Source organism: Nansenia antarctica (genome assembly GCF_963989245.1).
Source record: "Nansenia antarctica genome assembly, chromosome: 1".
NCBI classification, from domain to species: Eukaryota; Metazoa; Chordata; class Actinopteri; order Argentiniformes; family Microstomatidae; genus Nansenia; species Nansenia antarctica.
In genome coordinates, this window is record NC_137674.1 from 24418438 (window position 1) to 24445761 (window position 27324).

Here is a 27324-nt window from a genome sequence, read left to right on the forward strand (position 1 = left end):
CGAGCTTTCCTCCAGTATTCTAGCATGGAGTTTGTTGTGATGAGATGGAGTTCTGATGCATGACTGTATGGTCTGTTTGAATGAAACTTCCTCCTCCTCCTCCATCCAGAGTCAAGGCAGCACTGACACAGAGAGCAGTGCCGTGTCCAGCCTGGGTTACCCCGGAGACCAGCCTGCCTCCCAGCCTGTCCAGCAGCAGTTCAGAGCCCTCAGAGCAGCAGAGGACCGCCTGTCAGTGTCCCACCGGTCACAGCAGCTGAGCAGAAACCCCTTTGACCCCAACGTGCAGCTCCAGCCCCCCCTTCACCTCGACCTGGAGGCTCAGGTCAGAGAGATCGCCCTCAGGGAGGGGTTAGCCCTCCCTGCGGCCCACCCCCCCCCACCCCTCACCTCCATCACCATCACCACCTGCCGCCGCTCACCCACCCCCGTGCCCCCCCCCCTCCTCAGCAGCAGCCCGACCCCCCCCGAGCCTCCTCCGCAGGTGGCACCCCGGCTCCCCACAGACGGGGTCACACACCCCACAGTGCAGGGGCAGCTCCCTCAAACCACCCAGGAGAGGGACGGCGGCCCCGTCTCAACACAGAGAACAACGTTCTCTCGAGGTCCGGCGTCCGTCGTGTCTGAATCCGAACCCAACAGTAGCCTCTCCGATGCCAGGGGGGACCTGAACCAAGACACGGCGGATTCCCAGTCAGAACTAGAACTAGGGGTCCAGCCAAGACAAGAGGGGCCAGGGACCCCCCCCTATGACCTCCTGCCTCGTCACGGGTCCTTAGAGAGCATAGAGAGAGGAGAGGACGTGAGAAACATGCAGCAGGCCCAGTGGAGAAGTCAGCCGGATGTGAACACAGACCTCCAGAGAGAGAGTGACCGTTTCACTGCTAACCTCCTGAACCCTGGTGGTGCTTCTCTCCCACTAACGTCCAGCAGATACAGGCAGCAGATCTCCGGCTCTAACCCAGACACAGGGAGACCACCCAGGTCCAGTGTGGGCCAGGGTGCAGCAGACCCTGTTTCTTTTTCGGACTCCTCTACTTTGAGTCCCTCGACCAAGACAGGTCACATTGCCCACCTCCACCTGACCCTCTCCCCGAAAGGGCCTCAGGACCGAGCTGAGAGAGCCGCTGGCCAAGCCTCGGACGCTCCCTCTTCCTCCAGACATGCCGTGGCTGGTAGAGGGCTGCAGGCTAGAGAGTTCGCCCCTCTCAGACACTCCTCTGTCACCAGCAGCGTAGAGGAGAGCCTCGGTTACGCCCCGGAGCCTGCCAGAGCCTATCAGGCCAGGTCACATGACACCCAAGAGCCTATCAGGGACAGGAGACAGTGTCCCGGGACAGCCGATGCCTCAGTCCAGTTCAGCACCACCAGAGTGCCTGAGGGAGGAAAGACGACCTGGAAATTCCCACAATCCTTCACACCGCCCCAGAGTCTCAACGCCCCCTCCAGACCATTGGCTGTTCGTACCCCAGGTAGGTTGCGTTACATCATACATGTTAGGCTGTAAAATGCTCTTGCGGTGTACATACATGAGAGAGCTCAGTTATTGAGTTAAGTCTACTTCAGTAATAAATCCATTTAGTATTGGACATTCCATGTTTTCCAACATTTAAACAGGCCCTCAAAACCCTTCAGCAGTTAACCCTCTCCCCCTCCCCTTCCCATGTGTCCCCAGCACTACCTTAATTAGGCCCCTATACTTTCTTTTATTTTTTGTGTCTTTTTATTATTACTACTCAATCTTGTCAGTTTGTAAAGCGTCTTTGAGTGTCTAGAAAAGTCTAATTATTCTTATTCTTATTATTCTTATTCTTATTCTTATTATTCTTATTCTTATTATTATTATTATTATTATTATTATTATGTTTTCTGCGCCCCATAGCGTTGCCTGTCCTGTTACCATATAAACCCCATGGGAGTGAGGAGCTGTTCTACGTCCCCCAGGTCGAGGCCCAGCTCTCCCCCATCCGCTCTGACACCACCATGGAGAGCTCCCACCCAGGTACTGCTGCCACTGAAACAACTCAAATAAACTATGTATACCATATACAACATGTGTGTTTGTGTAGACACGCAGTCGTAGGGTATCAGGCCAATTCGGTTGTTAAGTCGTGACGTGTTTCCGGGTCCAACGTTGGCTGAGGCGCTGTCTTCGAAATGCCTCAGTAATAATAATAATAAATTATATTTATATAGCGCTTTTCCGAGGCTCAAAGACGCTGACAATATGGGGAAAACGGGAAAGTGCTGTGTCCCTTGTTGTATGAATAGATCCGAGTCTAAAAAACGATTGAACTGTCATTCTACGCTGTAGTACACTGGTACTCTGGTGCAGGGAATTTCTGGTTTAGACCCGGAAATTGCTAAACGTCACGTTTGATGTCAGACTTAACAACCGAATAGAACTCTCAGGTCTTCTGACGCTGGCTTTCTCTGTGTACCACATGTACAAAAGAAGAGATTTGGTGAGGCTGCATTCTCATTTTATGCACCCAGATTGTGGAATGCACTGCCAGTTTACATTAGGGATGCAACCTCAGCAAATATGTTCAAGTCAAGACTAAAGACCCACCTTTAATATTGCCTTTAAATGACTAAATCTTAAAATTATGATTATATAATGATTGGAGCAGGAAAAGTGCTATACAAATAAATGTTGTTATTATTATTATTATTATTATTATTATTATTATTACGAGACCATTATTCATTATGCAACTATTTAGAATACATAAATTTGTCGTAGCCGTTTTTGAAGGCTATCATTTTAAATCTATATCGACACTGAAAAGATGAAACACCGGTATGACTGAAGTCACTGGAGACACACAAACAATCGTGCAGCGCGCTAACACAGACATGCATAGTTGGCTGCCAAACTCACCGTAATAAAGTTGATTTGTTATGTCATTTTGCTTTCCCCATTGTCCCAGTAACGGAGACAGTGTAAAACATTGCGCAGGTTAGAAGATTTGTTTATTTTATTATTGTTTTTCATCTATCTAGCTAGCCACATCTGAAATATCAAATAAAAATAATTTATCACACTCAACAATCTTAAATAGCTCTATATATCCTAGACCTATGGGGCTTCCAATACCAACTTGTACTGTCTCAGACAAGCTTGTTGATATGTTCGTTGTCATGGTATTCTTTCATTATGATGCATCACTTTACCAGCATAATAATAATAATAACAATATCATAATTAAGCAATATCACACGAGGGGGAGTGCTGTTATACTGAATATCAGCACGGCTGTGATTGGGTCGTAGGTACGAGGCAGCAGGCTTTTATACAACAGTTCTACAGCACAATTTATTAGTTAACAGTAATAAGTGACAACAGATTATGATTTGTTTGTTTATTTAATCATTTATTTTGGCTCCGTCAACAAAAAATAGTTCCGCAACTGGACTGTTGCCTAGTAACCTGAACACAAACATCTGCAGGCTAGCTACTTTGTATTAACGGTCATTTCGGAGTGATGCATATACTTAAAAGTCCCAGTGCTGTTATACTGTATATCGGCACTCATGGAATGCCTCTTGTCCAATCAAATTACTTGGTCGTAACTAACTGTTGTATAATAATTCATATTATGTAAAGGAATTCCAAAGAATTGTCCTATTAGCATATTCTAATGACATTGTCTGGAGAACTCATCTGCTAACTGAAAACATAAAGAATGCATGCCCCCCTCCCCTCCTCAGGCCCCCCCCCTCCCCTCCTCAGGCCCCCCCCCCTCCCCTCCTCAGCCCCCTCCCCTCCCCTCCTCATGCATGCGGGTAGCAGCTGGTCCTTTGTAATGTGCACCATGTCACGTATGAATAATTCATATATATGTGTGTGTGTGTGTGTGTGTGTGTGTGTACACGTGCGCGTGAGTGTGCGCAGGGGTGCGTGAGAGACAAAGGCAGGGTTGAGGCCCAGACACAGAGACTGCAGCGGTCCCCTTAGAGAGAGAGAGAGACCTTCTCCTCAGCCTCTCACAGCGCTCCTGTCTCTCTCTCCTCAGCCTCTCACAGCGCTCCTGTCTCTCTCTCCTCAGCCTCTCACAGCGCTCCTGTCTCTCTCTCCCTAGGCTCAGACGACGCCGTGCCTCCACGCTTCAACACTGAGGTCCTAGGGTCCAGGGACCGGGAGGTGGGCCGCGGGGTCACCATCAAACACACTGAGGGGATCTACAGCAAGAGGGTGACACACAGCTTCAGCATGCAGACAGAACAGAGAGGTGGGCTAACCCTGCACAGGGGGGGGGGGACATTTAACACTGTAGGAATCTGGAGGTAAGACTATGTTGAGCCATAGCTAAGGGAAGCCATTTTGTTGTTACTTTGTTGTTGTTTTTATTTTGTACATTTGTACCACATGGCCGCCAGGGTCACTGGCTCACATGGTGACATCCTGTATAGTATGTATTGGGTAGTGGTGGTCTAGTGTATAGTATGTATGGGGTAGTGGTGGTCTAGTGGTTACAGGGTTCCGCGCTGGTCTAAAAAATCTGTAAAGTCTAAAATCTAGTAATCTGATTTATAAGGCCTAAAAAGGTCTTACATTTCAGTTATTCGGTCTAAAAATGAGGTGCAAGGAAATCAGTCCGACCACATCTATTTTCGCGGAAATGAATCAAGCTGGAACTCAAAAAATGCCAAATCGCTTCCTTTTTTGTCTGTATGGCAGTGAAATCCCTAATTTCATCATCTCGAGGATGACAAATATCTATCATATGGTGTTGCGAATAGGTTAGGGCTGCAACGATTAGTCGACTAGTCACGACTAATCGACTACGAAAATTCGTCGACGTGAAATGTTGTTGTCGACTAATCGCATAAAAAATATATATTAAAAAAAACGTTTTTTTTTTTTTTTTTTTTTACGGGAGCCATGCAAGAATCAGCTGGGTAAGTTTTAGCTAACGTTGTTAGCCAACTGGCTAACGTTATATTGTTAGCGTCGTAATGTTTATGTTAGCTTTACTGTTACATGTTGGAAAACAACGTCTCATGGACAGGGCTGTACATGCTATGAGCGTTTGTGCTATTAATTTATTTGCCCTGTGGCACGCATGTGACAGACAGAGGCGCTTGTATGTAACGTTACGTAGCAGGGGTTTTCCATGTTGAAGCCAGGAGAACGCGAGATGAAATGAAGTGAGGGGTGGTCGCTATTAAAATACCAGGTAGTCATGGTGGATGATCATGAATGATGCTTGATAAGTGAATGCTATTTCAATTATGTTGAGTCCACCAGCGAGCTGTCTGTAAGATAAACAGCGCCAAGCGTAGCCTACTAACGTGAGCTGTCTGTAGTCTAGCCAGCAATGCTAGCTAGCCAGTCAACTAGCTCTGTGAGCAGCTGTAGCTTGGCGTAACGTTAGGTTAGATAGCTAGTTAAGCCGGATTTATGCTTCTGCGTCGCCATTTACGCGCAGCGAAAAGCCACACGACTAATCGCGACTAAACGAAAAAATAACCGACAGATTAGTCGACTACCAAAATAATCGTTAGTTGCAGCCCTAGAATAGGTCTAAAATTATATCCAAAGCAGTGTTTCCTCCAGGAATTTTTACAATGGTGGCGGGTGGCCGTGACCGCGCGCGTAGCGCGCGCGATTTTTTCGCGTGCACGCGCATGAAACGCGCACGCGCGTTCAAAACAGCGTTTTTTTTTTTTTTTTTTTTTTTTTTTATCACAGCCACAACTAGAGGATGGCCAAAAAAAATAAATAATGAATATACAGAATATAAACTTGTGACTGACAGTCACATACACACACAAAGATCATCAGCTATAATATAATACGAAGTAGGCCTACATGAGCACAAAAGCGGCTAACGTTACTGATTAACTGTTTACTGTAGTGCAGAGAGATGGTAGTCGTAGGCGGCGTATCAAATGACAAAGCTAAACGTTTAATGAAGGACATGAACGATTGTCAACAACACACTCAAGCATGCCTGGATATTTGTAAGAACTCTCGCGAGATTTATCCGACTAAACCTGGATTTTCCCTTTAGCGATGTTGATGGAATACCCCCCGGATGTCACTACGGTGGCCTGTACACAATAACAATAATACCGCAGTTCACATTTAGACCAATCAGGAGCCCTTGTGTCACGTCGTCAACTGAATGTCATTAATCTGATTTTGGATCAGCGGTTAGAGAGAGATGGGCGTGGATTTAGGTGCACTTTTAGTCAACATCCATTATAGCGCTGATCTAGGATCAGATATATTTTAATCAGCTAAAATGTTTTTTTTTTTTTTGTTTTTTTTTGGAGATTTTTTTTTTTTTTTTTGGGAGAAATCTGAATGGTGGCGGAGGAAATTCCATCGTGGCGGCCCGCCACGATGAAATGCATGTAGAGGAAACACTGCAAAGAGATTTTAAAAAAGGTCTTTAATTAGACTTGTTGAAACTTGTAGGAACCCTGCGGTTAGTGAGTTGGACTGGTGATTTGGAAGGTCATGAGTTGAAATCCCCCCCTGGAACACCACCACAAGTGTGCCCTTGAGCAAGGCACATAAGCCCTCCAGTAACCTCTAATTGGTCAATCGTTTTGGATTAAAAGCGGTCTGCTAAATGGTTCATTATGTCCCCTTCTTCCTAGGTACCTACGTGTCAGCGGATGCCAGCTCCCAAGTCAGCGACAGGCGTCCTCCTCCACACCCCTACTCTCAAGGCAGAGCTAGCCTGACCAGGGCGCCTTTACCAAACCACAGAGAGCCTGCCGTCCCCGTGAGAGACCAGGGGACCAGCACACAGGAGCTTCCAGACAGCCCGGTCCAGCCCTCCTTCAGCAGCAGCCTGGGAGAGGAGCAGGAGGAGTTCCAGCCGCTGCGTGTCGAGGTAGACTACAGCATGGTTAACCACCAACGCCCCAGCAGCCGCCCTCCCGTCCACAGCTCAGTCCCACGCGCAGGTGTGGAGCGAGAGCAGGAGAGGCAGGGTCCGGGTCTCCCCGCGTCCGCCTCACAGCCGAGCGACAGCAGCCTCGACCAACTGTGGCGCAGGTTCAGCGAGAGGTGGAGCCTAGAGAACGCCGGCCGGCCCACCAGCGAGAGGGAGGCGTCGCTGTTGGACCGGCTGGAGCGTCTGTCTCGTCTCATCCACGGCACGGGGAGGTCGACCCCGTCTGAACCAGAGAACAACATCGCAGAACAACAACACCCTCCGCAAGCCACAGAACAAGAGTCTAGAGGGAGGAGAGGGGCGGGAAAGAGAAAGAGTACGAAAGAGGACGAGAGGCGTAGGAGAGGTGAAGTCGGAGGAGAAAGGAGCAGGAAAGAGAAGGAGGCGGGCGGTAGGAGAGGCGGGGCGAAGGCCGGCGCTCCTCGCCAGGCGTGGACGACAGAAGCCCAGACGCAGGCAGAGGGGAGCCAGGGGAGGGAGCCCCTGACTGTCGAAGAGGACTCTCCTGTCTCCCTGAGCTCCAGCACCAGCCAGCACCTCTGTCCTGCAGAGAGAGAGGACGAGTCTGGGAGCGGCTCCGGAGGGACGAGCATGTCCTCCATGTCCACCGTGGACACGGCACGTCTGATCCGGGCCTTCGGGGCCCACAGAGTCCGAAGTCTCACGACGGGCACCGGCCTCAAAAAGCTCTACAGCGCCATCGACAAGCAGAGGGAGGAGAAGGAGCACAGGAGAGGGAAGGGAAAGGCCAAAGAGCCGCCTCATAGTGTCCCTGCTGCTGACACCACCGGCACAGACGACTCCACTGTGAGTCTGTCTACTGTGTCTCTGTTGATTCAGGTTTCTTTCTTTCTCTCCACTCCACTTGTCCTGTAATAGATACAGGGCTCCCACCACGGGTCCTTGAAATCCTTGAAAGTTTGTGAATTTGAGAAGAAAAAAAATCAAGGCCTTAAAAGTTTTTGAAAATAGACATGGGTCATTGAAAGTGCTTGAATTCCCCTCTCTCTCTCTCTCTCTCTCTCTCTCTCTCTCTCTCTCTCTCTCTCTCTCTCTCTCTCTCTCTCTCTCTCTCTCTCTCAAAAAAGAAAACAAAATATTCAAAAATGTTTTACTTAGCTCGTCAACTAGTAAATAAGTCCCTGTATTGCTTAACTTTACACATATTTCACAATATCTTGTTTTGCTGTGCTGTGGTAGAGAAGGCAAGAGACCATCTAGTGTTCACACATTCAAGCCTCTCTTTTTAATTGTTGTCTGTGAGCGGATAGTTCCTATTATATAAATTCTCATCTAGTTCTGTCTCAAACTATGCCGTGTTGGGTCCTTGAATTTGAGGGAATTGAGTCTTGCAAGTCCTTGAAAGGTGCTTGAATGTGATGTTTCAGAAGGTGTGGGAACCCTGTAGATAGAATTACCAGAACCTCTCTTCACACTTCCACTCGGTTGCGTGCATACTGATCACGGTCATCGGTGCCTCTGTTGCGTCTCCTCAGGTTACCGCTGATTCGGTGTCCAGCACCTACACCCTCCCCCCCCACCGAGGCCCCTCCCAGGCCTTCACAGGGAAGAAGGCGGTCAAACTGGTCAGCAAAGGCATCCAGGCAGGTCAGTAACCAACCACTCAGTCACGCAGCACTGCACAGACGGTTTTGACTTGACTGAGAATCAAGCAATATCACACGAGAGGGAGTGTGTTATACTGAATATCAGCACGACAATCACAGCCGTGCTGATATTCAGTATAACAGCACAACCTCGAGTGTGATATTGCTTTTATACAACAGTTCTACAGCGCAATTTATTAAGTGACAACAGATTATGATTTGTTTGTTTATTTAATCATTTATTTTGGCTCCGTCAAGAAAAAATTGTTCCGCAACTGGACTGTTGCCTAGTAACCTGAACACAAACATCTGCAGGCTAGCTACTTTGTATTAACGGTCATTTCGGAGTTATGCATACAGGTACAACTAAAAAAAATAGAATATTGTGCAAAAGTTCATTTATTTCAGTAATTCAACTTAAAGGGTTAAACTTAAATATTATATACTAGACTCATTACATGCAAAGTGAGATATTTCAAGCCTTTATTTGTTATAATTTGGATGATTATGGCTTACAGCTTATGAAAACCCCAAATTAAATATCTCAGAAAATTAGAATATTGTGAAAAGGTTCAATATTTTAGGCTCAAGGGCCACACTCTAATTAGCCAATTAATCCAAAACACCTGCGAAGGGTTCCTGAGCCTTTAAATGGTCTCTCAGTCTGGTTCAGTAGAACCACAATCATGGGGAAGGCTGCTGACCTGACAGTTGTGCAGAAAACCATCAGACACCCTCCACAAGGAGGGAAAGCCTCAAAAGGTAATTGCGAAAGAAGTTGGATGTTCGCAAAGTGCTGCATCAAAGCACATTAATAGAAAGTTAAGTGGAAGGAAAAAGTGGGGAAGAAAAAGGTGCACAAACAACAGGGATGACCGCAGCCTGGAGAGGATTGTCAGGAAAAGGCCATTCAAATGTGTGGGGGAGCTTCACAAGGAGTGGACTGAGGCTGGAGTTAGTGCATCAAGAGCCACCACACACAGACGGATCCTGGACATGGGCTTCAAATGTAGCATTCCTCTTGTAAAGCCGCTCCTCAACAACAAACAACGTCAGAAGCGTCTGACCTGGGCTAAAGAAAAAAAGAACTGGTCTGTTGCTCAGTGGTCCAAAGTTCTCTTCTCTGATGAGAGCAAATTTTGCCTCTCATTTGGAAACCAAGGTCCCAGAGTCTGGAGGAAGAATGGAGAGGCACACAACCCAAGACACTTGAAGTCCAGTGTGAAGTTTCCACAGTCTGTGTTGATTTGGGGAGCCATGTCATCTGCTGGTGTTGGTCCACTGTGCTTTATTAAGTCCACAGTCAACGCAGCCATCTACCAGGAGATTTTAGAGCACTTCATGCTTGTCTGCTGACAAGCTTTATGGAGATGCTGACTTCATTTTCCAGCAGGACTTGGCACCTGCCCACACTGCCAAAAGTACCAAAACCTGGTTAAATGACCATGGGATTCCTGTGCTTGATTGGCCAGCAAACTCGCCTGACCTGAACCCCATAGAGAACCTTTGGGGCATTGCCAAGAGAAAGATGAGAGACAGGCCGAACAATGCAGAAGAGCTGAAGGCCGCTATTGAAGCATCCTGGTCTTCCATAACACCTCAGCAGTGCCACAGGCTGATAGCATCCATGCCACGCCGCATTGAGGCAGTAATTCATGCAAAAGGGGCCCAAACCAAGTACTAAGTACATATGCATGATTATACTTTTCAGAGGGCTGACATTTCTGTATTTAAAATCCTTTTCTTATTGATTTCATGTAATATTCTAATTTTCTGAGATATTTAATTTGGGGTTTTCATAAGCTGTAAGCCATAATCATCAAATTTATAACAAATAAAGGCTTTAAATATCTCGCTTTGCATGTAATGAGTCTATATACCGTATTGACCCGAATATAATACTTTTTCAATAATTATTTTTGGTAAAAATACTTTTTTTGAAGACCAAATCAAGAAGACCAAATAAAGAAAATAATTTGATTTGTATTCACATTGAATGAAACAATGTAGGTTATTTTTTTATCATCTTGGGGTATGGGCATACAATCGTTAGGTTTTTCAGTCACGTATTCACACACCCTCCTGTCAATCACCTGGAAGAGGCCGCTTTGCGGACGGCGATACGCTTTTCTCTGACTGTTACCATTCTTAAGCCGATCTTTTTGGGCTCGTCAACTTCTAACATTACACTCTGTAATATCATATTTCTTGGCTGCTCAACAGTTGTTTGATGCCTCTGCTTCATTGACCACCATGGTCTTAAAATTGACATCGTAACTCCTCCTCTGTTGTTTGACCAACCACTTGAGCCACTTTTTCCGAGCTGGTCCGAGTGTGTCTCTGCGGTGTCTCTCCGCGGGTGTGTGTGTGAGTGTGTCTCCATCTCTCCAGGCACCCGTCACTGGGGTGTGTGTGAGAGGGAGAAACACGGTGGCTCGCGTGGGGAACAGTCTTTTGGCGCCATACGTTGTTGTGAATTAATATTGATGTGTAAAAGTCTAGGGTGCGAATATAAGACGATGCAACTTTTTCTGACTTTTTTCCGGGGAAAAAACCTTAAAAAAATCTTATATTCGGGTCAATACGGTAATATCTAAGTTTAATCATTTAAGTTGAATTACTGAAATAAATGAACTTTTGCACGATATTCAATTTTTTTGATTTGCACCTGTATAGTTAAAAGTCCCAGTGCTGTTATACTGTATATCAGCACTCATGGAATGCCTCTTCAAATCAAATTACTTGGTCGGAACTAACTGTTGTATAATGTGGAATATGACCGTGGCTGATAGCGATTTGCACGTCTGGGCACAGTGAACAACAGTGCAGAACTTCAACAACACGCTTATCTCCGCCTGCCGCGGGCCACTATCCTTAAGCCCCGCCTCTCCTACTGCCCACCTCCTTCTCTTTCCTGCTCCTTTCTCCGTCTCTACCTCTCATACTGCCCACCTCCTTCTCTTTCCTGCTCCTTTCTCCGTCTCTACCTCTCCTACTGCCCACCTCCTTCTCTTTCCTGCTCCTTTCTCCGTCTCTACCTCTCATACACTTCTTTTTAATTACATTTTTTATTTAACCTTTATTTAACCAGGCAGGGCCAATAAGAACTAATTCTTATTTACATTGGCGGCCTGGCAAAAGACAAAAGCCTCTTGGGGGGTGGGGGGGGGGAGGGGCTGAAAAGAAATCAGGTTACATGTTAAAAACAAAGAACACACGACAGACAGCGGCACACATCCAAAATTCCAGCACAGTTAAAAGAGTAAAAACATACGTACATCTCCACACCTCCTCCACTTACAGTCACAGCATCAACTTATCATCCTCTTTTGTACATGTTCTCTTTCCCTCTCTCCTCCCACCCCCCCCCCTCTCTCTCTCTCTCTCTCAGGGGACTTAGAGATTGTTCGTAACGGGACCCGGCGCCACACCCGGGACGTGGGCACCACCTTCCCCTCCCCCGGCTCGGCCCGGGGCTCCAGGCCGCTCTGCGCCTCCTCCTCCTCCTCGGGGGGGAGGAGCCCCCCCAAAGCCCCCCAAGGTTTCCTGAGGGAGAGGAAGAGCAAGAGGAGCGCACCGAAGAAGCACTACCCTCAAGGTACGTAGAGAATGACCAACTAGAAACCTTATTACCACGATCTCTCAAAACAATACAATATGTAAGACTTGGACTTGGATGTTGTCTCCGATGGGGGTGATCCCCCCATATATTATGGCATTTGTTGTGTCATTTTCTTTTCTGTTTATTTCTGATATGTGACATGGCCTCCCCCCCCCCCCCTGTTTTTTTCTTTTGTTTTTCTTTTGTTTTGTTTGTGTTTTTGTTTTTTTGTTTGTTAGTTTGTTTAAAAAAAAGAGAAAGAACATTCTCTGTTATTGTTTATGGACAATGTACTGCATAACAAAGTGCAAAACTAGTTTTCTACTATTACATGGGACAACAACCTCCCCCACGGATACTAGTTGTTGTTGTGATGTCCTGTTGTGTACATGTCTCTGTGAAACTCAATAAAAATATTAACCATAAAAAAAATTATAGTGTGAAGCTCTGATAATGACTCTGTTGATGACTGTTCCTCATCAGGTGTTACCTGGTATGTTCCTGCTGATGACCTGAGAGCTCTGGCCAAGAAAGAGAACCAGCCAGAGGCGGTGTTACAGCCTAAGCCCAGCCAGGCCTGGTTTGAGGCCTACTGCGGACGCCGGCGCTGGAGGGAACCCTTCAGACAGTGCCACGTCCAGGTCCAGGAGGAGAGGCTGCAGACCAACACCAATGATGTCATCACTGAACCTGAGCCAGAGCCCAGTGTCAAAGTCCCTGCTGCACTGGTCCGGATGACTCTGCAGGTGTGTGGGTGTGTGTGTGTGTGTGTGTGTGTGTGTGTTTTTATTTTTTATATATAGACACTGGAGAAACAGAGAAACAGTACAAGGGGGCAATAGACGTTTTAGGGGACACAGTAGAGGGGAAAAGCGGGTGTCTTCAGGAGACACAGTGCTGGGGGGCAGTAGATGTCTCAGGAGGAGCAGTTAAGGTGTAACCTGAAGAGATGGAGGTCTTCAGTCTACAACGTGTGCGTGTGTACATACATGTACATGTACGCGTGTGCGCTACATTGCATGTATTATTAAAGCTCGGTTTCAGGTACACATGGGAGGAATCTGATGGAGAAATAAACAACTGTATTATAAGTATTGCAAACCATATTTTAGACCTCCTGTCAAATAATTCCATTCCTCCCCCATCAATCCTCAGGAAGCTCTGGAGCTGCGTCGTCCAGACTTTGTCTCTCAGTCCCGGGAGAGGATGAAGCGCATGGCCCTGCAGGTAGAGGAGAGGAGGTTGCAGGCGATCTTCAGCAGAGAGAGGGACGACCTCTTCAACAGGCCAGGGGGCCCAGGGAGGCTGTCCAGACCTGCAGGTACACAACCTAATGGAATGATCGCACGGTCGGCAGATCGGCGGTTCGAGCCCCGGCTGGCCACATTGTCGAAGTGTCCTTGGGCAAGACACTGAACCCCAAATTGCTCCCAGTGAGCGGGCCGGTCGGCGCCTTGCATGGCAGCTTGCCGCCATTGGTGTTTGAATGTGTGTGTGAATGGGTGAATGAGAGGCCGTTGTAAAGCGCTTTGGATAAAGGCGCTATACTATAAGTGCAGTCCATTTACCATTACAGCCAGCATCATCGCACGCATGCATGCATGGGCGCACACACACACACGCACACGCACACACACACGCACACACACACATGCACACACACATGCACACACATACACAGAGTGCTTATTTTGAGTGATGAAAAATGAATGTTTGAAGCAACTTTATCTCTGTAAAACATGAAAACAGGGCTGGTTTGTCCTCCTCTCTCCCAATGTACAGCACCGTTCAAAAGAGCCGTCCCAAAGAAGGAGATGGTCCAGAGGTCCAAACAGTAAGTCTAGAGTTGTCTCACGTCTAAATCATAATGACTGCTTATGCCTCTTTACCTAATGAAACCTGTTTTTCAGAAAGGAAACAATTTGCAATGAGGATATCATAGCAGAGATAAATTAATAAGGAAGAGAACAACAGGTTGTTTTGGAGTAAGCATAATTCTGTGTCCGTTCCTCTCTTGTCCTCTGTGCATCCCTCAGATGGTCAGGTCAGAGGTCAGACTGCGTCTCTGAGAGGGTAGACAGGAAGTCCAGGCTCAGGAGGTAGGTCTCTGTAGATAAGGAGTGCTTGACAGATTAAGGGCTGATTCGATCCCATCTTGTGAGAAATGCGCTATACAAATAAAACTGGATTTGATTTGATTTGATTTGATTTGATTTGATTTGATGGGCTGAACTCAGCGAAGCATTTTGATTGGTAGTGTCGGGGGACAGGGCCATGTAATATTAATCTTGTTTTTACTTCTTCTAGCCTGGGTATGGGGGTTAATGTAATATACTACATATAATCAGTATGAATAAGGGCAGAAATGACATTTTCACACCAACTGGAGAACTGTGGAAGGGTACAGTCATCTATATTCATGGGTTTGTTAGGCTACAGTAGCCTATAGACACAGCTAGAAGGATAACTCAATATAAGGATATTAACTCTCATGAATCCTAACTGGTCCCTGTGCTCCCTCTCTCAGTATTTATGACCAGCTGCCCGAGGTCCAGAAGAGGAGGGAGGAGGAGAGGAGGAAGGCAGAGTACGGCTCCTACAGACTCAACGCCCAGCACTTCAACAAGGTATACCTGATATTGATACTGGGTATCCGCGGTGTCTTGAAAAGTATTAAAAAGTCTTATCACAATTATATGAGGTCTTGAATTTTGTAGGTATTTTTTTTCTGAATTAGACTCTGTCCAAAGAGTTTGAGTCCTAAAAACGTTTAGTAAAAGTTTTTAGTAAAAATAATGAAAGTTTTATTAAAAAAACAAAGATGAACCGGAAATTCTGTTGTATGATAGTGGTCTAGTCTATTGCAAACTAAAACTGTTAAGTTAAAGGTGTCACTGATGTAAACGGTTACAGCTCGAAGTGGCGGTGAGGTCTGGAAAAATATTGACACGGTCTTTAAAAAGTCTTAGAAAGGTATTGAAATTAACCTCAAGATTCCTGTATATACCCTGTGATAGTGATAGACATGTTACGGTACATGTGGGAATAGGGTACATGTGGGAAAACTAGGGTTAGGTGCTAGGGTGCTAGGATTAGGGTTAGGGTTAGACATGCCAGCATGTACCAAGTCGACGTAGCACCTAACCATAACCCTAGTTTTCCCACATGTACCGTAACAGATAGATATCTTTGTCAAGATAATGACAAAGGTAGCTACAGTGTTTGCACTGGTATTGTTAATTATTACAGGAGCGTCATCAGTGTTACACAGCATTGGTAATTTATTCATGGGGCACCTGCTTGGCCGTCCTTGTGCGGGGCCTTTATGGTCTGTGCTTGCCTGGCTGGGCCGGGTGTGCTGGTGGTGGGGCTGGCTGGGTGTTTGGGGCGGCGGGGGCTCCCTGGGGGGGGGTTGTGGGGGTCCACCGCTGGGTGCTGGTAGGCAAACTGGTTAGTAGTCGCTCTATGAGTAGAGGGCTGCAAGGGAATCTTCCTGGCTACACAGTGTACAGGTTTTTACTTTTGCCTGCTGGCGGCTCTGTCAGTATGTGAAGCGCATTGAGTCGCATCTTGTGAGAAATGCGCGATACAAATACAATTTGAATTGATTTGATTTGATTTGATTCTCTCGCAGAAAGTCGTCAACCGTATCCTGGGTAGACGGACGCCGTGGCAGTGATTCACAGATCGTCACACAGACCAACGAGGCCTTTTACACTTTATTAAATTGGCGTGCTGTGAAGAATGTTTAAAATTTTTATCATTTTTTATCCTGAATATGTATTTTGATCCCAACTAACTGAATCAATTACCAAAAAAGTGTGGTAGTTGTTTTTTAAATTTATTTATTTTGAGCAAGCTTTGTTTTTTGAACAAATTATGTGAAAATGTGATTATTTTACCTGTATGTAGTTGGAGAATGTCTATATGAATGTGCCTTCTCTAGTCCTGGCTATGGACCCATATAATGTTTTAATCTCATAGTTTTAATAATGTTTTTTATGGAAGAATAATAAATAGACCTGCTTTCTGCACATTGTGTATCGTCTCTGGCACAACACGTCTACATGTGAACTAGTATGTTAGTACGTCCTCCCCCACATGGGATTTAGAACTTCGTGAGCTTAGAATGATACGGTTCTATCTCCGTTTAGGGTAGTTCAGAGATATGGAGCGTCAAACCTTTTACATTCCATTATGTTTTGTGAGATGGAACCTTTGTATTTTATGAATTACTAACAAAAAAAAATCTACATTTAAAAAAATAACACCACACAGGCATTAATAAACACCTAATGGATCAGATTATGTAAAAAACTAAATTTTGACCAACCTTTGAACCTTATAATTCTAACGTCACGATGAGATTCATCATGAATCAAACTCAGGAGGTTAATTGTAAGTCGCTTTGGATAAAAGCGTCTGCTAAATGGCAAAATTAAATTTAAATTAAATTAACAGGGACAGACAAGGGCGTTCATTTCCTCCACAGGCTGTTTATTGTTACCGTGGTTACAGTGGTGTGCGAGCAGTAAGAATACTGGGACAGGTCACATGATGCAGAGTTCCCTCAGTCGCGCGTTGAGAGCACAGAGATAGCAGGATGGAGCAGACAGAATCCACGCCTTAGGATAAATGTCTTCTGTGTCCTAGGATGATAACCTAATAGATGCACTGTGCCTTCTATGACATCTCTAAATTAATAAATAAATACCATATTAATCTTACTATATATCTCTGAAATGTCATGATAAAATATATTAAACAATGTTTTTGAATATCATATAGTATCGCTTGGGGTTAATAAAATGTAATGTAAAGCCTCTTTCAACCAAAGATGTCGAGCAAATGATGAAGTAAAAGCAAAGTTTCTTTGGCAAAGATGTTGTTTTCCTGTGAACGAGGTTTGGTTTCTAAAAACAAAAACATAAGGCATGAGAACAGTTACCACGAGGCTCTCTCTATAGTTAAGGCTATGTATGACGTGGTTCATTCAGAATGAAGGGGTGCAAACTTGTCACCTTTCTGCTAAATTAGCCGTTTTTACCTTTTTTCATCCGTGTGAATCATGTCGATCTGGGGGGGGGGGGTCTAGTCTCATCCAAGTCACATGATGCGCGAGCTAACTAATCTCCCTGTCTGCTAAACTCCGCTGCTGTTGAAATAACTTTTAGCTTCAGGCAGCTAGGTACAATTCCAGACAGCGTGGAGAACTCAGTCACAGTAAACTGTTTTCGAAGTAATTCTGCAGGTGTTAAGGTCAGGGCTGTCGCTACTTACACACGCATCATTGTTAGACCACCGTTAGTGCTAGCGATATCCATTTAGCACTTTTAGTGCTAGCGCTATCCCCCCCCTGAAAAATGTTCTCTAAGGTTAGCCACGCATTAGTTTTCAGGCAAAAACAATTATGTCACCTTTTTGGGCCATCACCAGTTTGCACCCCTGCATTCTACTCAGCAATTATTTTTTTGTGTGTGTAGAGTAGCAAAAGAGTCTCTCACTAAACAAACATAATACGATACGCTACGTCGATAGCTCTGAAATTTCGAATTAGGTTACATTGCTCACATACATGGTTATTAATCATACATATGACCATTGACCAAGTCATGTAAAAGACTGTAACAACATACTGGCATTTGTATTTGCAATAAATACTAAATAACTTAAGCCATACAATGCTCCATAAGAAAAACATTTAAACGTAAAACCGTCTTTAAAAAGTAAACTTAACATCTTAAAATCAAAACATTTCACACATTTTTCATAAAATCCCTTACGTTTTCTTCTCAGCAATACCTATGACGAAGCAGCTTCTAAGAGACTTTGTTCATACAGCATAGTAATCATACTGTAGTCAATGCCCTACTATTTTCAACAAATACAACGCAATTTGACTCTTTTCCCTTCAGACACTGTAGTCAAGTTATAAAAAAGGGAATTACAACACCTGATCACATAAGACATAAGTCATCATCATCATCAATAACATTGTGGCATCAACTTCAGCAGTGTATAGTACGTACGTAGTATGAACACATGGACACAAGTTTTGGCCTAAGCTGCTTTGTCCTATAAACCACGTATGCACAGATGAGGGGGACAGACTGGGGGGGGGGGGGGGGAGAGGCTGCAGGCGGAGGTTAAGTCAGCAGAAGGCGGTGCACTCTCTGGAGCTGAGGCTGTGACAGGACCAGGCGGTGGACCTGCTCCTGGCCACGCGAGCACGGCATCATGACCCGGCCCACCAGCACAGTGTCTCCCTTCTTCTCCTCTTTCGCCTGGGGAGGGACAGGGGAAAACACAGATTCTACAACAGCATGTTTGGATACTGGATTCTGATTGGCTAGCAACAGTGGTAAATACCCCAACAATACCCCCACAGTTCAGACCGCATTTCCAGTATCAATGCGCCTCCCAATCAATCTGATTAAGAACACCTGTGCTGACCAATGCAATGGTTGATCTTGTTTATGGGACTATATTCTGTGTATTCTGAAACGATTAATGATTGTAAATACATTAATTTAATGTTACAACTGTGTATTTATTTTTTATATTATGTGATGGCTGTTGTAGAAAAGGAATTGACCATTCGAGGGCAGGGGTTGTGGACTCATTTACCACTGTACAGGGTTTTCCTACTCCGCTTCGCTTCGTGCCACAACCCTGTACCAGTGGTAAATGAGTCCACAACCCCCTTCCTCTCATGGTCAATTGCTTCCTTCAGACCTGATTATGGACTAGATACAAAGTATAGAAAAGAGTAACTTATGTACTGGTGAGTGGTATTTGTTCCTACCTTTGACTTGGTGTGTGTGTATTTGTTCCTACCTTTACGAAGGAGGTTGAGGGGAAAGTGGCAAAGTCCGAGGAGACGCGAGCTCCAGGTCTCTGGGTCACTACATGCTCTGCTACCTCATCCTGAGAGAGGAGAGGTAAATGGTAAATGGACTGCACTTATTGCACCTTTTATTGCTGCTCCAAAGCGCTTTACAACGGCCTCTCATTCACCCATTCACACACACATTCACACACCAATGGCGGCAAGCTGCCATGCAAGGCGCTGGCCCGCTCACTGGGAGCAATTTGGGGTTCAGTGTCTTGCTCACCTTACCTGACCATAGCTCATAACTGTATATACCTCTAAACTGCCGTACATGCCTTTACTGTATCCATCACTATCATGTTTTTTATATCACGTTCTTATATCACTATTATTTGCACTTCTGGTTAGATGCTGAACTGCATTTCATTGTCTAATACTTGTACTCTGCAATGACAATAAAGTTTCATCTAATCTAAGTAACTAAACTATAACATCTAATATAACTATCATTAGGAGCAGTGTTAGTGTTTGTTAGTTTGTTTACCTTCAGTCTCTCCAGAGTGTCACTGAGAGACTGTAGTCTAGCTGTCTGCTCCAAGAGCTGAGCACTTGGCGTCACTGCAAAAACAAATGAACAAAAATATTTTTTCTCTTACAGGGTTCCCACACCTTCTGAAACATCACATTCAAGCACCTTTCAAGGACTTTCAAGACTCAATTCCCTCAAATTCAAGGACCCAACACGGCATAGTTTGAGACAGATCTAGATGAGAATTTATATAATAGGAACTCTCCGCTCACAGACAACAATTAAAAAGAGAGGCTTGAATGTGTGAACACTAGATGGTCTCTTGCCTTCTCTACCACAGCACAGCAAAACAATACATTGTGAAATATGTGTAAAGTTAAGCAATGTGACTAATCTACTATAATGACGTAAAAAAATATTAATTAATAATAATACAAATATGCGGGGGGGGGGGGGAAGGGGGAGAAAGAGGGAAATTCAAGCACTTTCAATGACCCATGTCTTTTTTCAAAAACTTTTAAGGCCTTGATTTTTTTTCTTCTTCAAATTCACAAACTTTCAAGGATTTCAAGGACCCGTGGGAACCCTGTCTTAGTTCTAGTAGAATACAAGCTACAGTATTATGATTATGGATATGTGTGTACTCCACCTGGTGATTTGCCAGTAATGTCCACCACTTTGACATTGGCACTCATCTGTAACAGCGTCTCCAGCAGCTGATCGGTCTTGCGGTAGAGGGCGCTGGAGAGCACCTCGGGGCGATTCCCGTCTCTGGAGGGCAGCTTGGCCACGTGGAGGGGCGGCAGAGAGGCCAGCTGAGCACGCATCTTCTCACCCTGGGGGAGAGGGAGGAACGGGTCCAACTATGAGCATATTCTGTATTCACATTACATGTGATCTGACCATCACCTCTGCTGGCCGACTGGCCCCACCACCTCTACGCCAACACGGCAGTCACGCTGCCCGATCACGTCTCTTCACGACACTGGCTCCCCGCTGGTGGAATGAGCTTCCCACGGCTGTCAGAACTGCAGAGTCACTACCCATCTTCCGTAGGAGACTGAAGACCTCAATCTGTTCAGTTTACACCTTAACTGCTCCTCCTGAGACTTCTACTGCCCCCCAGCACTGCGTCTCCTGAAGACACCCGCTTTCCCTTCTACTGTGTCCCCTAAAAACTTCTATTTGCCCCCCTTGTACTGTCTCTGTTTCTCCAGTGTCTATATAAAAATACAAATTAAAAAGTCTAGGTTTAGAAGATGGTGATAGAAGTAGATTTTTCCTTCTATCACAGAGACTGCCAATGGCCCCGGGCCTGAGCTGGATTACTCTTCCTGCTACGACTGGTGGATTGATGATTCACTTGCTTAGTCAAATCTATTGATTGTAAGTCGCTTTGGAATAAGGCGTCTGCTAAATGCCAAACATGTAAAATGTAAATGTAAGCCCCCAATGTTTCAGGATCCTAACCACGCCTCTGCTTCATACCTTCAGCTTGTTGTTCTCGTTCTTCAGGTGTTTGATGCTGAGTCTCTGCGCCTCAATCTGCTGGGTTAGCAGTGGGGAGTCGACCACCTGGACCCCCGACCCCGCCCCCAGACCCCCGGTCATCATACTCGCTGCAGGAGCAACACAGAGATTACGTGACGTTAGAATTATAAGGTTCTATCTCCATTTTTGTCAAAATTTTGTTTTTTACATAATCTGATCCATTAGGTGTTTATTAATGCCTGTGGGGTTCTATTTTTTTAAATTTTGACATTTTTGAGTTAGTAATTCATAAAATACAAAGGTTCCATCTCACGAAACGTAATGAAATGTAAAAACGTTCACGCTCAATATCTCTGAACTACCCTAAACGGAGATAGAACCGTATAATTCTAAGCTCACGATAAGCTATCGACACAGACACAGCCAAACCAACACACACGTGTTTACACAAACAGACAGAAATATACCAGTAATGCAAGGTCATCTACGTAATCTACCTTTTTGTTTAAAATGTTTCCTCTAGGTCATTCAATTATAGTATTTATAAGCCAAAACATGACAAGAAAAGACAAGAAAAGAGATATCCTTCAAGGCTGGTTTAGGCGGTGGACCAAATGCATTTCATCTGATTTGATTCCAACACTCAAAATCACTATAGCTATTACAGGGTTCCCGCGCTGGTCTTAAAAAGCCTTAAAATCCAGCAATCCGACCCACAAGGCCTAAAAAGGTCTTACATTTCAGTTATTCGGTCTAAAAATGAAGTGCTAGGTCTTAATAATGTGATCCTGCAAGGAAATCAGTCCGACCACATCTATTTACGTGGAAATTAATCAAGCTGAAAAAAAAAAAGCCAATTCGCTTCCTTTTTTGTCTGTATGGCAGTGAAATCCCTAATTTCATCACCTCGAGGATGACAAAAAGCTATCATATGGTGTCGTGGATAGGTCTAAAATAAAAAATAATAAAAAAAGAGGTAAAAAAAAAAAGTCTAAAAAAGGTCTTAAATTTGACATGTTGAGACGTGTAGGAACCCTGTCTTATATCCGCATTTGAAAAGCCAATCTTTAACGTTGATGTGAATGTTTACTGACACACACTCTAAACCAACCAGGTGAAACAGCCTGTTAGTCGTCTCTAAAGAGCAAACAAGCATGCAGGGTCAAAGGTCAAAGGGAATAGGCCAATTCAGGCTTTACCTTTCTGTTCTTCTGTGAATTCGAGGGATAAAGGGAGAGGGAGATGAAAAGCAGGGACAAAGAGAGGAGAGAGAAAGAGGGAGAGAGAGTGAGTGACAGACGGTTAGGTTCCAGAAAGGAGGTTAAACAGAGCTTCTGGGATTGGCACCGATGTGAAATCTGTCTCTGCTTAAAGCTCATCTGGTTTAATTGTGCCGTAACAGCACGTCAGCGTGTAAACATTACAGCAAGTCATCCATTACATAATCAGGGTAGATTCAGTTCAGCCACTGGCAGAGATTCTTTAAGCACATGCAAATGAGGTTGTGTAAGTGAACCTAACTGAACAGTCAGAAGCACATCACATGTCTGGATTGAGTTTCTTCTTTCCTAAAAAATGTCCCTAATATACACAGTTGTCCTATTTACTATCATTGTTAATCATGTTAAATGGGTGTATGACCTAGGGGGTGCATGACATGATGGGGCCTTTTCAGCCGCAGCCCCGTCCCTCTGGAACGCCCTCCCCAACCACATCAGACAGGCCAACACCCTCCCAACATTTAAACAGGCCCTCAAAACCTCAATTCTTCAAGCTTGCCATCACCAGTTAACCCTCCCCTCCCCATGTGTCCCCAGCACTACCTTAATTAGGTCACTATACTTTCTTTTATTTATTTTTTGTGTCTTTTTATTATTACTACTCAATCTTTTCAGTTTGTAAAGTGTCTTTGAGTGTCTAGAAAAGCGCTATATAAGTCTAATGTATTATTATTATTATTAGCATTATTATTATTATTATCATTATTATTATTATTATTATCAGTATCGTTATTATTGTTATTGTTATTATTAATATTATTATTCATATTATAAATATAAATATTATTAATATTAATATTAATATTATGATTATTATTATTATTGTTATTATTATTACTATTATTACTATTATTATTACTATTATTATTACTATTATTACTATTATGATTACTATTATTATTATTGTTATTATTACTATTATTATTATTATTATTATGATAATGATTATTATTACTATTATTATTACTATTATTAGTAGTAGTATTACTATTATGATTATTATGATTATTACTGTTATTATTATTATTGTTATTATTATTATTATTATTATTATTATTATTATTATTATTATTATTATTATTATTATTATGACCCTAGGGGGGGGGGTTCCTGCTACTCACCGCCAGTCGCCCCTGTGACGATCGATGCGATGCCTGACGCTGGCACTCCTCTCAGCCCGTCGACGGTCATCTTTGATTGGCTGTTGAGGCGCTGCTTCAGCTCCGCCTTCTCTGACTCCAGCTGGTCGATGTCGGCCTGCAGGGCGTCCATGGTCTCCTCAAACTCCCTAGAGAAGAAGAGAGAGGGAATATCAATATGGTGTCTACATCCATGGTCTCCTCAAACTCCCTAAAGAAGAGGGAATATCAGTATGCACCCTGCGGACTCAGGGGGGGGCAGGGTGGGCGACCGCCCCTCCTGGTGCCCCCACGGTTGAATAACGTCTCTTAAGTGCCCTTTTGAGTGGCAAAAATGCCCTTTTGAGTGGCGAAAATGAGAGGATGTGCCCTATTGGCTGCCCTTCCAATGGTCTAAACTTGACCATGTGCACTGATGGAGTCCCATGTTGTGCAGTAGGTGCCCTTTTTTTCTTTTCGCCCCTGCCCTTCAAACAGCCTGAGTCCACCACTGTCAGTATGGTGTCTACATAACTGATACCAGTAACAAGTATGCGATGAATTCACTGTTAAAGATAACTATAATATCATAGGTAACATATTCTCTCTATATAACGGTTCCCGCGCTGGTCTTAAAAAGCCTTAAAGTCTAAAATCCAGCAATCTAAGTTATAAGGCCTAAAAAGGTCTCAAATTGCAGTTATTCAGTCTAAAAATTAGGTGCTAGGTTTTAAAAAATGAGATCCTGCAAGGAAATCAGTCCGACCACATCTGTTTACGAGGAAATTAATCAAGCTGGAACCCAAAAAATGCCAATTCGCTTCCTTTTCGAATCCCTAATTTCATCACCTCGAGGATGACAAAAAGCTATCATACGGTGTCGCGAACAAGTCTAAAATTCTATTCAAAGAGGTCTAAAAAAAGGTCTAAAAAGATCTTAAATTTGACTTGTAGGAACCTGTATACACCATATTTAAAAGTGTGCATTCTGGACACGGTCTTACTTCTCTTTCTTCTTGAGCAACGTCTGGGTCTCGTCCAGCCGGGTCTGGATCTTCTCCACGCGTTCGTCTGCGTCCTTAGACGAGCTGTCCAGCTTCTTCTCCAGCAGGCTGAGACGCACACTCGCCTCGCTTAGCTCCTCCCCCTGACAGCACAAACAAGTACACACAAACAAGTTGAATTCGGTTGTTAAGTCGTGACGTGTTTCCGGGTCCAACGTTGGCTGAGGCGCTCTCTTCGAAATGCCTCAGTAATAATAATAATTAATTATATTTGTATAGCGCTTTTCCGAGGCTCAAAGACGCTGACAATATGGGAAAAACGGGAAAGTGCTGCGTCCCTTGTTGTATGAATAGATCCCAGTCTAAAAAACGATTGAACTGTCATTCTACCGCTTTAGTACACTGGTACTCTGGTGCTTTAGTACACTGGTACTCTGGTGCGGGGAATTTCTGGTTTGGACCCGGAAATTGCTAAACGTCACGTTTGACGTCACAACCGAATTGTATCAAGGTAAAACACCTCAGATCTCTGGTTTGCCTCAGTTTTGCTGTTTGTTTTTTCCCTGAAACGTGTGTTTGTTGTCGTACCTTGATTTTGAGGGACTTCTTCAGCTCCTTGATGACCGTCTCTCTGTCCTCCATCTTCAGGCCCAGCCCTTCTGCGTCTGTGATCTCCGCACGCAAGGCCGCCGCTCGCAGTTCCACCGGTGGGGAGATCTGAGAGGGTGGACCGACAGAGAAACAAACAAATTGGACACATGATACACGTTGCCTTCAACAATAGCACTTGGGAATGCTTGATACAGCTTGATTAAGTTGAACTGCTTCCAGTTACCCTGCACTGGGGTTTCTCTGCATCGTACTCTCCCTCCTGCATGGCAGTGGCCATCTTGTTCATGGTGGCTATGACGATGCTGCAAGACTGGCGCAGGCATTCGTAGGGGTTAGCGCCTTGGGTTCCGTAGATCTTAAATGGAAGGGACAGTACACAACACAATCAGGTCACACTGAAGTCATGCTATCCACATACTGTGTAGAAAAGGTAAGACGTTTGAGACTCAAAATCAATATATTTGATTTTGACACCGTCTAATTTAATACTCATTCAAAATATATTACCAGTAACACGTTTATTGAAACACCTCCAAACTTCTTATTTCTTCTTATTTTCTCCCTTTTTTCCTTTCCTTTTCACTTTTTTTACCCATCTGTTTATGGGGTTATGCTATGTTTCTTTACCTGTTTTACCATTTGAGATGTAGATATGATGTTCTGTCCATGTCTCTGCTGAAACCCAATAAAAACTCAAGTGATGAAAAAAAGAAAAGGTAAGAAGTGTGTTTGCGTACCTGCTCCCCCGCCTTGAAGGCCACGTCCTCTAGTTTGAGGGCGGCCAGCCCCTCCTGTTCGCTGAGGGGGGCGATCATCTGAGCCCCTGCAGCAGCCACCTCCTGCAGCACGGCCACCACCCAGGTCAGGTGCTTCCTGCAGTCCAGCAGCGTGTCTGCCACCTAGGAGACAAACCACAGGCCACCTTCTAAAGCAGGGTTCCTACACGTTTCAACAAGTCCAATTTAAGACCTTTTTAGACCTTTTTAGACCTTTTTTTAGGCCTCTTTGAATAGAATTTTAGACCTATCGCGATCGCAACACCATGTGATAGCTTTTTGTCATCCTCGAGGTGATGAAATTAGGGATTTCACTGCCATACAGACAAAAAAGGAAGCGAATTTGCATTTTTTGGGTTCCAACTTAATCTTAACTTTAATTTCCGCGTAAATAGATGTGGTCGGGCTGATTTCCTTGCAGGATCTCGTTTTAAAGACCTCGTTTTAGCACCTAATTTTTAGACCGAATAACTGTAATGTAATGTAAGACCTTTTTAGGCCTTATAAATCGGATTGCTGGATTTGAGACTTTTTTAAAGGCTTTTTAAGACCCGGCTACAACCCAAACAGTCCCGTGGGTCGGTCAGTCGTGAGCTTAGAATAAGATTCTATCTCCGTTTAGGGTCGTTCAGAGATATTGAGCGTCAAAGTTTTTACATTCCATTATGTTTTGTGAGATGGAACCTTTGTATTTTATGAATTACCAACTAAAAAATGTCAACATTTAAAAAATAACACCACACAGGCATTAATAAACACCTAATGGATCAGATTATGTACAAAACTCAATTGTGACCAAAAATGGAGATAGAACCTTATAATTCTAACGTCAGTCGGTGTGGTTACCTGCTGTCCAAACGTGAGAGCTGCAGGGATGCCCGGTACGTCTGTCCCAGGCATGCGCCGGCGGATCTTCTTACAGAACTGTCTGATGTCGCTGCAGGACGTCTCCAGGTCCCCCAGCAGCACAGCCAGGTCCGCCTTCTCCTGCCCCGCGTGGAGGAACGCCCGCAGACGCCCCACCTCCACCGCCATGCAGTCCAAGGCACTCTGGGTAAACTGCCACAGGAGAACAGGAGGGATTCATTGTGAGGCTAGTACTACAGAGTTTTTTTTTTCTTTTTCCGCATGACCATCGCGTGATTCCAGGAAATTCATCTAAGCTTGATGATCACAGTGTTAAAAAGCAGATTCTACAACAGCATGTTTGGATAGTGGATTTGGATTCTGATTGGCTAGCAAAAGTGGTAAATACCCCCAACAACCCACTGTCCACAACCCCCCACCATGAGAGGAAGGGGGTTGTGGACTCATTTACCACTGTACAGGGTTTTCCTACTCGGCTTCGCCTCGTGCCACAACCCTGTACCAGTGGTAAATGAGTCCACAACCCCCTTCCTCTCATGGTAAATTGCTTCCATGTTCTAAGAATGTTGCATACATTCTAAATATTCCATTTGATGTCATAATGCACTCAAGCAGACATTATACATTGCAATTAATGGAAGTTCTAGATCCCGGGGTTCAGTCAGTAGAAACAGTGCTGAGGGGGGGGTG

At 44.6% G+C, this 27324-nt stretch overlaps 2 protein-coding genes across 2 annotated transcripts in view; one reads left to right on the top strand and one right to left on the bottom strand.

Moving 5' to 3' along the window:
- Nucleotides 1-55: 55 nt before the first annotated feature.
- Nucleotides 56-16159, top strand: alms1 (ALMS1 centrosome and basal body associated protein; the record flags this gene model as incomplete). Its single annotated transcript, XM_080542089.1, has 12 exons — nt 56-1472; nt 1883-2002; nt 4086-4235; nt 6616-7724; nt 8414-8525; nt 11916-12122; nt 12609-12871; nt 13281-13446; nt 13908-13959; nt 14162-14224; nt 14653-14752; nt 15760-16159. 12 exons carry the CDS (start codon nt 56-58, stop codon nt 15802-15804), a joined length of 3804 nt encoding a protein of 1267 aa, XP_080398215.1. The 3' UTR covers nt 15805-16159.
- Nucleotides 16160-18271: 2112 nt separating this feature from the next.
- The window catches only part of dctn1b (dynactin 1b), a gene marked incomplete at its 3' end in the record, with an annotated part of 53001 nt that continues 43948 nt past the window's right edge, over nt 18272-27324 (bottom strand). The window contains exons 17-27 of the mRNA XM_080549054.1: nt 26614-26826; nt 25729-25890; nt 25215-25346; nt 24968-25093; nt 24380-24522; nt 23379-23545; nt 20975-21105; nt 20136-20322; nt 19502-19575; nt 18963-19052; nt 18272-18409 (exon numbers count right to left, since the gene is read on the bottom strand). Coding sequence (XP_080405180.1) covers nt 18272-18409; nt 18963-19052; nt 19502-19575; nt 20136-20322; nt 20975-21105; nt 23379-23545; nt 24380-24522; nt 24968-25093; nt 25215-25346; nt 25729-25890; nt 26614-26826 — 1563 coding nt within the window. The remainder of the gene's footprint in view (nt 18410-18962; nt 19053-19501; nt 19576-20135; nt 20323-20974; nt 21106-23378; nt 23546-24379; nt 24523-24967; nt 25094-25214; nt 25347-25728; nt 25891-26613; nt 26827-27324) is intronic.